Genomic DNA, 17,455 nt, shown 5'->3' with positions numbered 1-17,455 from the left:
TCTATGGTTCTATGAGACATAAAAAGATTAATGTCAAAAGTATGCAGTAATTTTGGGTGCCCAATTTAAGGTGCCTAGGACCTGAGTCTTATATGTTCAAAGCACAGCTCCCATTGGCTTTAGTTGCAGTTGAGTTCTCAACGCTTCTGCAAATCAGACCCAGGCTCTCAAGTTAGGCAACCAGAAAATGAGGAACACACAATGATCACCTGTGAAAAGTTTGATTTCAATGACTTGCCTAGTATCACATTGGAACTTTGTGGCATAGGCACTGATACAATCCAATTCTTCAGGATGGCATTCAGCTGCCTTATCCATGAGACCTTCCTTTCTTCCTGCAATCCCTTGCCTCATTCACTATATGCCTTCCAACTTCTGCAATATATGAGACAGGGGTTCTACAGACAAGTCTTCTTTACTAGCCCTGGTTCATCCCCGGAGCAAGTCCATCCTGTGCACTGAATATGGCAGAATTCCTGTGGGGAAAAAATTGTATGTAATTGTGTAATTAATGACTGTATCATGCATAGACAGAAGGAGGCCGAATTAAGGTTGCAGACGTAACTTTTAATTCTGGTGTTTGCTAACTTTTGAGCACGTTGTTTTGCAACCTTAATGTTGTTTTAATTTAGGTTTTGTGTGTCTAACGTAACATTTATATTCTGGTATCGTCCAGAGGCTGGCAGGGTCAGGACTCCATTGTGCTAAGTGCTGTACAAATATTGTCTGATAGCAAATAAGGCAACAATGTCCGGCTATACACACGAAAATTACCATATTTCACTAAAGAGTTTAACCTTAAATATTACTTTGAAGAAGCTTAATTCTTAACTTTTTTAGGTTTTCAAAGTAGTTATGAATAAGAACTACAAGAATTGTTTACCTCATTTTTTAAATTAAATCAGTTAAATCAAAAGGATTTTTATTTTATCTTAGATTACCAAAATCACTAAAGGCTTTCAGCCATGGATCATATTAACTTGGTCTTGTGTGAACATTCCCAATCCTATTAGTATCCCATATAATGTAGGACAGACCTCAGATTTCCACATTGAGCCTGCAAAACTTAATTCCTATTTATAAGGCTATTATGAATTAAATCATAAACCTGTTCAAACATCATGCTTCTAATTAAACTCACAAAAGCACTAAATATGTAGGTTGAATTTTTCACCCCTTTACCTAACTGATGGTGATAGGTTTGAAAAATATGGAAGGGCTAAATATTGTCTTGTACTATACTTTGGGAGCTGTAAAACAGAGTACCATCTTGGCATTTGAGCTTTTAAGAGCATGCCTTTGTTGAATTATGATTGTGTAGCAGGTCATTTTTAGAAGAATTGTGGAAATACCTTTCATTGGGGAGATCCCAAGATGGTGGCTCATGGTTTCTGAAATGAAAGTTTCTGAAATGAAGTTCTGTCAAGCTTTTGTAACTGAATAAGCATTGAAAAATGTGGCATGAGAAATGGTGCAGACACTAAGAATTTATACAGGATTAACCTTTTTTGGATTAACAATGTCAAAAATGTGATCTTGGAAACTTGATAGTTTACATGTTCACCTGAAGTGTGAAAAATACACTTATAGACTTAATGTATCAGTGGTCAATCAGTGATTAAATCCAGCTTCCCATGTCGAATATATGTATAAAACCTCTTAGTGAGATCATTTCTGAATGTGTGGTATAGTATGAATATGCTGTTACACAATTGTGTGAATCTTCCTCAGCTGACCCTGCAGGCTTGGTCTCTGCTTTGAAGAAATGCTTAAAAGCAATGCATTCAGCTGATAATATACATCTCTTTCTCATCTCCGAGGAGATATGATCTTGCTGTTTGGTAGAGGATATCTATAAATGGAGCCTCATTCTTTCATGCTCCCAGTGGGATTTTGTTTGAGAACAGTAAGGCAAATTGAAAGGGTCTTGATGTCCATTTGACCATTTATTTTCCGTTGAAATGTAATTGTATGAAAGTGTTCTTGATGCTCAGCTTCTCCCACAATTCTGATACTTATAAGCTATTCCTCTCTTGTCTGCAGTTTCTGGAGACGGTTCAAAGCTGCAACACAGCTTATGCTAGCCACACCCCTTCTTTTGCCTGCTGCCAGATCTTCTACCTCCACAGCAGCGGTTAGGTGTCATTGTGTTTTGCTGTCATCCTTCTTGATTTGTTGTTGTTAGCCATTTTGGGGGCAGATAAAGCATGTTGTCAAGCCTCCACACTGCCTCCTGGTCTGGAATGTGAGCATTGCAGTGGTCACAGCAAGCCAGAACCTCTGCTGCAGCACCTCCCACCTACGAAGGCATGGGCCTCTGAGTCGGACAAACATGTTGCTGTGTCCCTCACCTCTTCCCCAGTAGCTGAGACTCCATCTCAGAAAAACCCCAACCAGGGGGAGAGAATAGAACAGGGAGAATGAGGAGGCTGACCCAGGGGAGTCCTGGGGCAAAAAAGCACCATAAAAGCTAAGACCCTTTTTGGGCTACTGGTCCCCCCACAAGTCCAAAAGTGGGTCCTAGAAACCCTGGGAAGACGAGCTGAGCTCCTACTCAGATCCCTTCCTCTCACCATGAATGAGGGGTTTCTCATGATACTCTGGAGTAAGTCCTGCAAAACCCAGAGACTCCGGGTCCCAGAATGGAAAAAGGAAGTGTATTCTTTGCAAGGCACCTGGTACATTTATTAATAAGCAAAATGGTGTGAAAATCAGTGGTTTAAACCTCTTCTGCCCCTGAGGAAGGGTTTGCTGGGATTTATCTCCTTCAGAATCTTTCTCAGTGTTCTATATGACACTCCATGCCCGTCCCCAACTCTGCAGTATGTCTGGGCATGCAGAGAAGCCTGTGCCATCTGTGCAGCCCTCAGGCTTCAGACTAATGGAAATTGTGTCTGTATGGTTTTCAGCTTGAGGACCCTCGCTCTACCTGAGAAAAGGACTAAGATTTTGAGGCAACAGCAGAATGGGAAGTGCCTTCTTATCGTCCGCTTTCTTATCTGCCAGGGAAAGGGGATCAGACTCTGAAAGGCGGGTAAAGTGGCTCTCGCCACCCCTCCCCTGATTGACATTAAAGCCTTGAGCACTTCAGGCAGCATGTGACCATAACAGAGACACGTGACAAGGTGTGTCTTCATCGGATTACAGAGGGGTATGTGAGAAGTCCCTTCCTGTATTCAGAAATTATCCTGATTTACTATGTAAAGCCCGGAGTGGCACTGGGTTACGCATACAACACTTTCTTGGGTCTTAGCTGGCCTGGGACAGGCAGCCTTTCACATACCTTTCATACAATCAAGGCATGTGTACTAGCACCCCTTCTCTATTGTGTGGGCCACCTGTAAAATAGTCAGGGAAAGAACTGTCACACATGCAAATAACACAACAAAAAACACACAACCCTAAAAAACAAACCTACAGAACTTTTCCAAGACATGTCAGTTAGTGGCTTGCAAGGGATTTATTAATAATAATAAAATATCTTTCTTTTTTAGCATTATGATAAATGTTTTCCTATTGATGCCTCCTTTGAGAGCATCATAAGATCCAAATGAGGACCCCTGATTAAACCAAATGTTAAACTAAAATGTTAATTTATATATAATATAAAATAAAATACAAAAACAAAGAAATTACATATATTTTGGGAGCCTAAGTTTGGAGCATTAGTAGCTCCACCATTGAAAGGTACAGTCACACCTTCAGAAGGGACTTCCTTCTAAAAGACCCTATACACCAGGGGTGGCCAACCTGTGGCTCCGGAGCCACATGCGGCTCTTCAGAAGTTAATAATATGCGGCTCCTTGCATAGGTGCTGACTCTGGGGCTGGAGCTACAGATGCCAACTTTCCACTGCTCAACCCCAGGCCCCGCCCTCACCTCACCCCTTACCCTAAGGCCCCTGCCCCTTCCCCTCCCCTGAGCCTGCTGCACCCTTGCTCCTCCTGGCTCCATCCCAGAGCCTCCTGTACACTGCAAAACAACTGATCGTGGCGGGCAGGAGGGCAGGGGAGGTGCTGATTGGCAGGGCTGCCAGCGGGCATGGTGGGGGGGCTGATAGGGGTTGCTGATGTATTACTGTGGCTCTCTGGCAATGTACATTGGTAAATTCTGGCTCCTTCTCAGGCTCAGGTTGGTCACTCCTGCTATAGACCATAAGAATCACGACATGCTGCACAGCAATTGCAAAACCTCAGCTATAGTTGTTCAGACCAAAGGTTTTTCACATGTTTAGTAAGGAAAGTCTCCTTTGTGGTCAATGAGTGGCTCATTGACCTCTTCCAGGGGTATGATCTGTTCTTGGAATGAGACGTCTTGGATCCTGTCTTGTTCAAACACTGGATATGATTTGTGATAAGCAGTGGATTCTAATTTAGTGGCTACAGGATTGTCATGTTATACCCATGAATAGTCATCGCTCATTCTAAATGGATCTTGCGCATTACACGTGAGGAGCTATTGAGGAAAACATTAGAGAAATTAGTAGCTGAGACTGCACAGAGGCCTCAACCCTTGCTGTCAAAGCCAGCACAGCAATCCACTGGTTGCTGCCAACTCAAAGAGTATCCAAGAAAGGACTGTTACCCTGGGGGAGTGCGGGGAATTTGGAGAAGTTTCCAAGGAAAGCTAGATTAATTTTCCTCTTAACCAGCAAAATCCTCAGCATGACAGTTCCTTCTGATCCATCTTTTGCACCCAGAGTCTTAAGTAGCTGATAGTAGTCCCAGCAAGGTACAGCTCACATGCCACAGCGCACAGTTTTGCAGCCTGGACTCTGGATCACTTCCAAGCTCATGGCTTCACGATAATACCAGGAAAAGCTCTGATTCCCTTGACCAACATAATTCACCTATGAGTGGGGACGGAGACATTGGTGATGAAGATCTACCCATCACTAGACAGATTCCAGAAGATCCAAGATCTGATATCCATGTTAGACAAATGCATGTAGGCCAACCATAGCGCAGTGTCTCTAGTCACTGGGCCTTCTGGTCTTCTGCATATTGGTCTCTCCATGAGTGAGGTCACATATCAGGTGTCTCCAGGTCTTTTTTCTGTGAGGATGGGACCATTTCCTGGAGCAAATGCAAGACCAGGTACTGGTTCCCAACCAGATGCTTGATCCCCTAAGATCAGGAACAGTCCCAGAGAACATCCACAGGGGTCTTCCTGTGTATCTTCCAGACCTGCCGGTTCTCACAATAGACACCATTTGTGAAGGGATGAGAAACACTTCTGGGACCAGTAACAACATAGGGTTTCTGGAGCTCCAGAGAAAGGAATCACAGCATCAAGCTATTGGAGCTCAGAGCTGTTAAACTAGCTTTACTGAGATTCCAGAGCTACCTAGAAGGCAGTCATGTCTTGATGCAACAAGACAACATGACCACAGTTGCATATTAAACAACCCAGGGGAACAAGGAGCATAGCTGTATGTGCAGAAGCAATGGAGACAATAGAATGGTCAGACAAGACTTTCCCTTCCCTAAAAGTGATACGCATGGAAGGAGAGCTGAACCAAAAGGCAGATTGGCTCAGCGGACTCAAAGTGAGTGAACTAAGTGATGTCTGAACCCAGGACGTTTTCACTCTGATCTCATGGATGTTCAGCCTTCCCTCAGTTGACCTGTTTGGTAATTGCAAGAATGCAAAATGGCCAATATTCTTCACCTGGGAAGCAGACTCCAACAAAATGCCTGGGGACAGATGTTCTGTCACATAGATGGCCTCTAGGTCTACTATATGTGTTCCCGCCATACCATCTCCTGGGGAAGGTGATCCAAAAACAAAGCAAGAAGAAGCAAGGGTAATAGTGCTAACTCTGTATTGACCAAGGAGACCCTGGTTCTCTAATCTGATGGAATACAAACTGGAACCGCAGTTGCCATTTCCAATGAGATGGTGTCTTTTTCTTTTTTTTTTTTTCTTTCTCTCTCTCTCAAGGTCCATTCCTCCATCCAGACCCAGATAATTTTCATCTGACAGCCTGGCTATCAAAAGACGTGTTAGGCCGAGTGCAGCTATCTTCCAAAGTTATCAGGACTCTATTCCATTCCATTCCAGGGAAGTTTCCATTCTAAAAGCCTACTCCTCCACATGGACTGAGTTCATATCCAAGAGCTCAACACAGATCCAAGAGACCCTGGGATTCTGGCTACTCAGGATTTCCTTCAGAAAGGTGCACATGGAGCCTTCATCCCAGCACCATAGCATCCTGGGTATCAGCTCTAAGTATTGTACTATTCACAGGATGGTCTAGCTCCTTCGCAGAACTTTCAGGGATCCAGATTTCTCAGAGCAATCAGACTAGCCAGGCCAGCGGTCCAACCAATCTTCTCTAAGAGGGACCTAGCACTGGGATTGAAAGCCCTACCCATTCATCCCTTTGAGCCTCTGATTTCATTCATTCTGCCTATTGATACAGCATCCAAACAAGAAGCAGCGGCATACCCTCGATGTCAGGAGAAGACTTTAATCAAGCATACAGAATCCACAAGAAGATGAGGCTCCCTGTTAATCTCCTTTCGTCCTGACATGCCAAGGGCTTAGAGTATCCAAACTATCCCTTTCTAGATGGATGAGACTATGTATCATTGAGACCTACAAGCCTTCCCACGCGCCTGTTCCAGAAGGAATCAAGGCACATTCTAGTAGTCCCATGGCAACCTCCTGGGCCAATACACTGTGCACTTCCACTGCAGAGATCTGCAGACCAGCCACATAGCCATGGGCAAATGTCTCTATCAGACATTATAAGGTGGACTTTCTGTCTCTTCATAGGGGAAAGGTGCTCCACGTGGTGATCCAGACATTGCTTTTGCATTTTAATAGTTCAGAAATGGGTGGTGGGGGGGTCTTTCCTATGTTTTATGTTCACTTTTCTGTTCCTCCCTACTCCTCGTCATTGCTCACGACTACCCATACATATCAGGATTGTGGTAGACACTGGGCCACAGAATGGGAAACTTCTACCTTATAGTTTCCTTTCTGCTAATAGTGTCTCCCACAATTCTTCTAATCCTGGACAGCATCACAGCCCAGAATCAAGATTTTATTTGGATAGTTACTGTGTACGCAGTGGCTTACAGTACATGGTTAATTAGTTGGCACTGAAATTATTGTTACCAATTTTCTAAGAGTTTTTTTTCACAGCTTTGGAATGAATCATCGGGCAGCAAGCAGGATCTTGCACCATTGACCATGAAGTGAAATCCTTGTAGTTCCCTCTTTGTTAGAGCTTGTTCAGAATGTAGCAGCACAGTTGCACACAGTTTAGTTTGTGCCCTATTTGTATTTTATAGTATCTGCCTAAATAGTAGATGGACTTTTTTAAAAAGCATTTAATAGTTTGTAAAGTCCCTTATCAGTGTTCGCCTTCAATGTATATATAAAGCTGTCTCATGAAGTCTGGAGTGTATTTTCTCACGCCACCATTTAAAGATCATACCACCATATGTGGAGTTGTCTTGAGATCACATTTTTACAAAACTGAGCACTATACTAAGGACTCAAGTTTTGGTGGTTGGAAATCCCTCCTCCAGTGCTTCATTCCTCCTCCCACCCACATTCTCTTTTTAAAAATAAAATAAAATTTCCATCTTCCTGTTTTATTAAACTGGCCTGCTTCATTTAGTCAGGAGGGCATTAAATTAATGACAGAAGGGAAGGGTAAAAAGAGGAAAGATATTGAGTACTCATTTAGCACAAAATCCAGATGTTGAGAAACAAAATTAATCAAGGTGGTAAAGGACATTCTTTAATTGCCTATACACTGATCCCAGGAGCCTGGGTACAAACAAGAAGAATGGAATTGCTCATTTATGAACATAAATTCAATATAATTGGTATTACTCAAACCTGGTGGGATGATTCACATAATTAGAATGTTAAAATCAATTATAACCTATTTAGGAAAGATAGAATGGGCAAGAGAGTGGGGGAGTGGTACTCAGCAAAAATGGCATTACCTGTTTCTGAGTCACCAGGAACTGAAAGAAAATTATCTTGAATGCTTATGGATCAATGTCCTAACAGGTAAAGAATGAGATTGGATATTAATTGGTATCTGCTACAGATCACCTGATCACACGGAAACAGAATGACTGGCTCCTTATGCACCTATCTGTAATGTATAGGGGGAAAAAAGGCTGAGACACCCTGGGGGACTTCAGTTTGAGTGGAACATGCTGGAGGTCTTGTGCTGCCAGTACTAAAACATCCTTGGAATTTCTAACTATTATAGATGATTTCCTGACACAGAAAATGTTGCATCCACAGGTGGATTCTATATTGGACATCATCTTGACAGAGAGAGAGTGAACTGATCACAGAACTAAAAATTAATGATAGCTTAAGTACAAGTGATCATGACTTTATTCTGTTTGTACGTAACAAATATTATCAAGTCCAGACCAGTAATAAAAAAAAATGGTGACTTAAAAGGGTCAGTTTCACAAAGCTGAAAACAATTATGAGCCAAATCAACTGGGAGAAAGAATTTAATCAGAAAAATGTGGGTGATGATTGGAAATTGTTTAAAAACACTTTAGTAGATGTCCAAAAAAAGTCGCAATCCTACAGTTGAGGAATAAGGCCATATTGGTTAAAAAACAAAAAAAACTGGTTGAGAGGGAAGTGAAGGTACTATTTAAAAAAGAAAGAAAGAAGATATGTATGTGTAACATGGAAGAAAGGGGAAGTTGATAGTAATGAGTGTAAATCAGAAGCTAGGAAGTATAGAAAATGGACATGGGAAGCAAAGGAACACAAGGAGAAATCTATGGCCAGCAGAGTTAAGGACAATAAGATGTTCAAGTATATTATGAACAAGAAAAAATCCTAACAATGGTATTGGTCCATTACTAGATGGAAATGGTAGAATTATCAATAATAATGCAGAAAAGACAGAAGTGTTCAATAAATATTTCTGTTCTCTATTTGGGGAAAAAACATATGATATAGTCATATCCTATGATAACACTCCTTCCATCCCATTAGTATCACAGGAGGATGTTGAACAGCAGCTACTAAAGTGAGTCAGACCTGCTGATTTTTAAATGTCTAGCTTACACCCAAGAATTTTAAGAGCTGGCTGAGTTGCTTACTGGACTTTTAATGTTAATTTTTGATACTTCTAAGTTCCAGAAGACTGTAAGGAAGCTAATGTTGGGCCAATATTTTAAAAGGGTAAATGGGAGGACCCTGGTAATTATAGGCCTGTCAGTCTGACACCGATCCCAGACATGATAATGCAGCAATTGTTATTGGACTTAATAAAGAATTAAAGGAGGGTAATATAATGCCAATCAACATGGGTTTATGTAAAATAGATCCCGTCAAATAACTTGATATCTTTTTTTAATGAGATTACAAGTTTAGTTGATAAGGTAAAGTGTTGATGTAATACACTTAAACTTCCGTCAGGCGTTTGACTTGGTACTGCATCACATTTTGATTTAAAGAACTAAAATGATATTAAAATTAACATGGCACACTTTAAATGAATTAAAAGCTGGCTAACAGGTCTCAAAATGTAGTTGTAAAAAGGGAATCATCATTTTTCTAGGGAGGTTCCACAGGAATCGATTCTTGGCCCCATGGTATTTTAACAATTTCACCAGTGATCTGGAAGAAAACATTAAGTCATCACTGATAAAGTTTGCAGATGACACAAAAATTGAGGGAGTGGTAAATGAATGAAGAGAGCAGATCACTGATACAAAGTGGTCTGGATCACTTGGCAAGCTGGACACAAGCAAACTTTATGTATATTAATATGGTTAAATGTATATATGTAGATCTAGGAACAAAGAATTAAGGCTGGGGGGATTCTAACCTGGGAAGCAGTGACTCTGAAGATGATTTGGGAGTCTTGGTGGATAATCAGCTGAACATGGCCACAGCATCACACACGGAGCTCAGAAGGACTAATGTGATCTTTGGATGCATAAATGGTAATCTTGTGTAGGAGTAGAGTGATTTTTGCCTCTGTATTTGGCACTGGTGCAACCACTGCTGGAATACTATCTACAATTCTAGTGTCCACAATTCAAGAAGGATGTTGATAAACTGGAGAGGGTTCAGAGAAGAGCCACAAGAGTGATTAAAGGATTACAAAAGCAAACCTGCCTTATAGTAAATTCACCTACCAAATTCACGGCCATGAAAAATGTGTCACGGACCGTGAAATGTGGTCTCCCCCTGGGGAATCTGGTCCTTTGTGTGCTTTTACCCTATACTATACCAATTTCATGGGGGAGACCAGAGTTTCTCAAATTGGGGGTCCTGATCCAAAAGGGAGTTGGGGGGGGGGTCACAAGGTTATTTTAGGGGGATCGTGGTATTGCTACCCTTACTTCTGCGCTGCCTTCAGAGCTGGGTGGCCAGCGAGCGGTGGCTGTTGGCTGGGCACCCAGCTCTGAAGGCAACAGCAGTGCAGAAGTAAGGGGGGCTGGAGAGTGGCGGCTGCTGACTGAGGGCCCAGCTCTGCAGGCAGCAGCACAGAAGTAAGGGTGGCAATACCATACCATGCCATCCTTACTTCTGTGCTGCTGCTGGCAGCAGCTCTACTTTCAGAGCTGGGCTCCTGGCCAGCAGCCGCTGCTCTCTGGCCACCCAGTTCTGAAGGCAGCACCACCGCCTGCAGCAGTGCAGAAGTAAAGGTAGCAGTACCACGAACCTGCCTATAATAACTTTGCGACCCCCCCCCCCAACTCCTTTTTGTCAGGACCCCCTACAGTTACAACATGAAATTTCAGATTTAAATAGCTAAAATAATTAAATTTACTATTTTTAAAATACTATGACCATTAAATTGACCAAAATGGACCATGAATTTGGTAGGGCCCTACTTATAATGATAGACTCAAGGAGCTCAGTCTAGTTAGCTTAACAGAGAAGGTTAGGAGTGAGTTATTTACAGTCTATAAATACCTATATGGTCAACAAATATTTAATAATAGGTTTTTCAGTGTAGCAAAGATAGATGTAAGACAATCCAATGGTTGAAAGTCAAAGCTCGACAAATTCTGACCAGAAATAAGCCATACATTTTTAAGTGTGGATAATTTAACATCAGACCAATTTACCAAGGGTCGTGATGGATTCTCAGTCACTGATGATTTTTAGATCAATATTGGAAGTTTTTCTAAAAGCTGTGCTCTTGGAAATATTTTGGGGGTAGTTCTACAGCTTGTTATGCAGAAGATCAGACTGGCTGATCGCAATGGTCCCTTCTGGCCTTGAAATTTATGAATTAATGAATTTTATATTTGTATTTAAGAAGGGAATACCTTAACGTTATATTTCTGTCTACAGTGTCCTGAGAGGTTCTGAGATAGGGGCTCTGCTTTATATCTAATTCCTGCTGTAAATTATAATTCAGGTGCTCAATTCCTGGTCATGTTGAGAACTACCTGTATCGAAAGTGATACATTTTTCATCTTGCATCAGAATGTCTTAGCTCAAATGTCACTTCAGTTCTTGCTCTAATAATTCTTATCCAGAAAGTAATACTGTATCCCTGGCATACGGAGCTCCAGAATTTCCATGTAAAAATCTCATTTACATTCTAATTCAAATGAAAAACTCAACATTGAAGTTCCATAGGCTCTCCAAGTTGTCCTCTGAGCCTGCACATCAAAGCCACTTACTTGAAATACAGCAGGTGAATCAGCTGGTGTTTTCTTCCCAACCCTGAGCACTGCTGCATGATAGGTGCCATACACACTGCTAGCTGTAGAAAAAAAAGTTGGATAACATAGCAACAGACTTTGATTATGGAGTTAGTCTGCTCCTGTCTATCTCCTACTGCTAATCTTTCCAAGCAGCACAGTATCTTCAAGAAATGTCCTAAGTACTGTTTGTTTGTCTACAAAGAACATATTTATCACTGAGATGTCTGGCCAGGCCATGAATCTGTTTGCTGTAGAAATGTGGCATCTTTGGCCAAAGTTCTCTGCATGGAAAGCATGAGTTGGGTGTGTCTGGTTGTGCAACTCGTGCAGGCTATGCTCCTATCGTCTGAAAAAGTTGCAAGCTGCACATGGCCTCCTGACCACTAATCTAATTTTTACAGTTCTATCCTATTGGGGTTTACAAAACCACTGCTTTAAGCCTTGAAGCTTTTTCAGAAAGCAGCAGAAGGTTTCTTCAGATTCTGTTGGGTCTCTGTGCACCTACACTGCTGTGCCTGAATTTTACAGGCAATTACATTTTTGTTGTGGTGAGCCTTTGTATGGTGAAGTTGCTCCTCCCTTAATTCTATTTCTCCTACTTGTAAGGAGAACTTAAAAGTTGTTTATAGAATGGCCTCTCTTGGCTTCATTTTTCTTTACCCCTTTTTGTCTTTAAAAATCTTGTATGATGCACTGACCCCTTATGTATAGAGGTGCTTTAGAGATGTTTTAAAAAAAACACAAGATCAAAGGAAGAGAAGTCAGGACTCTTTCCTAGCACAAATGTAGTAAATAAATGAATCCATCAGACAATCTTCCTTACTAATGCTCAAATTGATGTGGTAATGGTGTCATTCTCAATCTTAATTTACAGTCTTTAACCCAACTCACTTACCATGTACAATTTTGTTTGTAGCATTACATTTTTTTTATCTTGAGCTGATTTTTTATATATATATATATATATATATATATATATATATATATATATATAAATCAGCTCAAGATAAAAAATGTATATATAAAAACAATTGCTAACTTATAAATGTATCTACAGTTATTAAATCCAGGAAGCATGTGTCTGCTGCCTTCAGAGAGAAGTGTACACACCAGTTTACATGATTCAGCTGAGAAAGCATGCTCTACTTAATATAGCACTGAGATGATGGTTTATTAAAAGGAAAATTAGGTTTATTAACAAAGAACAGATTTTCATAAGAACATAAGAATGGCCGTACTGGGTCAGACCAAAGGTCCATCTGGCCCAGTATCCTGTCTACTGACAGTGGCCAATGCCAGGTGCCCCAGAGGGAGTGAACCTAACAGGTAATGATCAAGTGATCTCTCTCCTGCCATCCATCTCCAACCTCTGACAAACAGAAGCTAGGGACACCATTCCTTACCCATCCTGGCTAATAGCCATTAATGGACTTCACCTCCATGAATTTATCCAGTTCTCTTTTAAACCCTGTTATAGTCCTAGCCTTCACAACGTTCTCAGGCAAGGAGTTCCACAAGTTGACTGTGCACTGTGTGAAGAATTTCCTTTTATTTGTTTTAAACCTGCTGCCCATTTCCTAGATTCAAGTGAGTATTGAGTAAGAATAATGGAAGCAGTGATGGTTACAAATAGAAGCATGTTATACTTTTGTTTTAAGAAACTAATCATAACTTTTAACAGGCTAAAACCTTTGTCTAAAATAAGTTTCTCACGTGAAGCAACCTCTGAGTCACCAGTCCCAGAGCCATGATCCAACTTTCATTCATGAAAGCAGTGTACTTTTTTCTTCCTCACTGATGGATAACAAAGGGATTCTTCTCCCTTCTTATAGTCCAGCAAACTGTTGAAATATATCAGTGTATCCCCAGTTAATATCCTTCTTCCCAGGGACTTGTGCTTCATTGTGCTGACTCCATGCTGCTTTCTCATCCTCCTAAATCTTCCTGTTTACATCAGATACAAGTGAACTCCCATTGTATCAGACTTATCCTGCATAATTTACATCAGAAATCTAGGAAGACAGGTATATCAATATTCCTTGTCTGGGAAAAACTGGTTTCTGAACCCTGCCTGGTAACGTAGCTTAGTACATACATACAACTTCTTGAATAACACCGTACATGCATCTCGCAGTACTTCTGATGATTAGTATGATACAAGCTTTCATTAGATACCTTACATGACATTCTTTATAGATAAATATTATGACAGCAATATGTTAGGTGTAGTGAGGCCTGACAGAAATTGCTGTTATATGACAGTGAGTCCTTTGCCAGTTGGCATTGAGGGCTCCTAAGGTCACAACATGGTAATGTAGTTTATGGAGACTTGCTATAAAAGGTATTAAACAGAGTTTCAGTCCTTAAAAATGAATTAAAATATTATATGTATTAATCTTTAAAAATGTAAACAGAGAAAAATATTCAAAGTCTTCTGGGCTTTTTTACAATCAAAGCAATATAAACAAGACCTTAATGTTTGGCAAAAATTGTATTTTATTAGTCTTACAGAAACTACTGAACTCTTAAATCTTATATGTTTAGCCCAGTATCTTGTCTTCCGACAGTGGCCAGCACAATATGTTTCAGAGGGAATGAACAGAACAGGGCAATTTCAAGTGATCCTCGTTCTCAGTCATCCAGTTCAGCTTCTGGCAGTCAGAGATTTAGGGACACTCAGAGCCTGGAGTTGTGTCCCTGACCATCTTAGCCATTTATGGACCTATCCTCCATTAACTTCTCTACCTTTTTTTTTAATCCAGTTATACTTTTGGCCTTCACAACATCCCTGGCAACAAGTTCCACAGGTTGGCCGTGCGTTGTGTGAAGAAATACTTCCTTTTGCTTGTTTTAAACCTGCTGCCTATTTATTTAATTGGGTGACATTTATTTAAATGCCCCCACACCTCCCCCAAGTTCTTGTGTAATGGAAAGGAGTAAATAATGCTTCTCTATTCACATTCTCCACACCATTCATGATTTTTTTAGACCTCTATCATATCCCATGCCCCCACCTTGTTCATCTCTTTTCTAAGAACACTCCTCGTATGGAAGCTGTTCCATGACCCTAATCATTTTTGTTGCTCTTTTCTTTACTTTTTCCAGTTCTAATATCTTTTTTTTTTTTTTTTTTTTTAAATGTGGAGACCAGAACTGCACACAGTATTCAACATGTGGGTGTGCCATAGATTTATAAAGTGGCATTCTGATCTTTTCTGCCTTATCTATCCCTTTCCTAATGGTTCCTAACATTGTTAGCTTTGTTGACTGCTCCTGCACATTGAGCAAATGTTTTTAGAGAACTATTCGTGATTTAGAACCCCATCATTTTGTATGTGTAGTTGGGATTACATTTTCCAATGTGTGTTACTTGCACTAATTAATATTGAATTTCATCTGCCCTTGTGTTGCCCAATCACCCTGTTTTGTTAGCTCCCTTTGAAACTCTTCAAAGTCAACTCTGGACTTAACTATCTTGGGTAATTTAGTAGCATCTGCGGATTTTGGCACCACTTCATTGTTTATGTGCTTTTCCAGATCATTTATGCATATATTGAACAGCACATGTCCCATTACAGATTCTTGGAGGTAGGATAGTACCGCTAACAGTTTTATTTATTATAATTTTGATGCTGCAGCTACAAACTGAATATGCCGCTGCATCTGTTTTAATAAAATTAGATCTGATTTGCAAAATACTGTATGAAAATATAAAGTCCATAAAGTACTTAAATGTCACTTGATGATTTGCCGGGGTCATTGATTTGTTACCTTATAATTTCATCTGGTGAGAAGGGTTTCACTAGTCTTCCATCTTGTCTTGTTTTTAGTCTTTGAGAGCACCCCGGCAATCAAGGCAGGGTCTGTTAGGGTTCCAATTAGAAAGTCGTCTCTTCTGACTTGCTAATTCCAGCTGTAAAAACCCACTCTGAAGTAAAGTTTCTTTGCACAGTGTGAAAGAGTATGAGTGAAGGTCTCTGACTCTTGGTTTAAACAGGTAATGAGAGTCTTTTAAAATCCAGGTTAAAAAAAAATTTGGTAAACTTTTACCAACAAGCTTCACATTTTAAGGAAGTGTCTGCACTGAGAATGCTTGGTCTTACTGTTTAGAGTATTGCTTACGTGGCAGTCTGCAAATTGTGATTGATGATGCATGCCATTTGTGCTGTACTTGTTAAACCCATAAATGCCCCCACACCTCCCCCAAAAAAACGCCAAACAAAAAAACCAACAGTTAAAGCTGAAACTTAGCAATTTATCCAGGATCAAAGCTTGATTTGTTTGTAATCCTACTTTTCATAGTTCTGACACACTTAAGATTGACTGCTAAATATAATGGTATAAACGTAGATTTTTGCTTTGAGGATTTTCCCCATATAACTATAGCATTATAAATTTACCCTGAATTGCAAGTATTATGCTACAACTTGTTCTATTTTAAGGTGGCTTAGTCCACTTAAATATTTTGAGATGGTACTTTTTAATGTTGTAAATATCTTTCTCTTCTCTTAGGAAGCATCACAAGCGGTTCCACAGAACTCTTTGAAGTTCCTGACACATGGTAGCCAACATCTGTATTAATAAAAAGTGAAGCTGATTCAAAGCGATTGCAAGAGTATACCACTTGGAAGCCATACTTAATTTAAATAAAAAGTGGTGTTAAAAAAGAAGTCTGTCTCCTGAAAATCAGTTTAATTTTTTAAACTGTCTACTGAACAATCACTGTCAGTTTTACTCGTGTATTAACTAGTTTACAATTCTGTCTGTTGATCATGTGAAATCTTTGCTGTCGTAAACAATGTTAGATTTAAGAAGCAAAACTAAATGTGTTTTGGTCACCTATTATGGCATGTTGGCTATGAAATATACAAAAAGAATCAGCACTATTATGAATTTTGTTAGGCTGTTTCCTGTGCTTGAGGGGAGTTATCACACAAGTCTTCTCATCTTCAGATGTTCGGGCAATTTCAGTACACTATCAGTAGTCCTGAACAGATAAACCTCAGTATCGGTTACTGCTTTCTACCCTGGAAGCTTTACCCTGGAAACTTTACAGTGTTGTCCTTTTTCCCCAGTAGGAAGACTTCAGCCAGTATCTGTCTGGAAACTAATCCTACACATATACTATCCTTTTGTCCTCTTGGAAAAATTTAACTTATACTTTCCTTAAAAAAAAAAAAAAATAGAGAAAAAGAAAGAAAGAGAAATTAATGTTGAGAGGAGGTGGGTTTTCTTTGCTGTTTTCACTCTTAAGTCTTGATCTGGTTTTCCATGGTTTGTGTTTTTTGTAAAAATGTTTTTGAAACCTGTGACAAACCTGCAAACTGTACCAGCCCTTTATTCATTTAAAAAAAATCTGCTTTGGTAGATTTCAGAAACTTTGATATTTAACATTTTTGTATCATGGAAATAAAAATGAAAAATGTATTTCCATAAAATGAAAATAAAAGAAATTTTCTTAGGAACCAGTATGTCTTTATTTTTCACATCATTTATTTGACTTTTCTCTTGTTTTGCCATTCATGTATGGTTAGCGGGTATTAAGACAGATGCATTCTTGTTTTATAAATCTATTTCCAACACATCATTCTAGCAAATGGAGTAACTACCAGGTTTCATGAGATTATATGTATTGTGGAGCCTGACGGCTTCCCACTTAAACACAATAAAGGGAAACCCCTGTGAGGTGAGGGGTGAAGCAAAAACAACTTTCTGCCCTTTACTGTTCCTTTATGATCTATAGCAGCTGCCTCAAATTCTTAAAAGTAATTTTTAAATTT

At 40.0% G+C, this 17,455-nt stretch overlaps 1 protein-coding gene across 1 annotated transcript in view; it reads left to right on the top strand.

Annotated features, from left to right (window-relative positions):
- Window positions 1-16,830, top strand: part of PARN (poly(A)-specific ribonuclease) — a 146,679-nt gene extending 129,849 nt beyond the window's left edge. Inside the window, exon 24 of the mRNA XM_065411737.1 lies at window positions 16,188-16,830. Coding sequence (XP_065267809.1) covers window positions 16,188-16,240 — 53 coding nt within the window. The 3' untranslated portion in view covers window positions 16,241-16,830. The remainder of the gene's footprint in view (window positions 1-16,187) is intronic.
- The last annotated feature ends 625 nt before the right edge of the window (window positions 16,831-17,455 follow it).

The sequence above is a fragment of the Emys orbicularis genome, chromosome 10 (assembly GCF_028017835.1).
Source record: "Emys orbicularis isolate rEmyOrb1 chromosome 10, rEmyOrb1.hap1, whole genome shotgun sequence".
In the NCBI taxonomy this organism is placed as follows: domain Eukaryota; kingdom Metazoa; phylum Chordata; order Testudines; family Emydidae; genus Emys; species Emys orbicularis.
The sequence above is the reverse complement of the archived record's forward strand: the minus strand, read 5'-3'. Positions and strand labels throughout refer to the sequence as shown.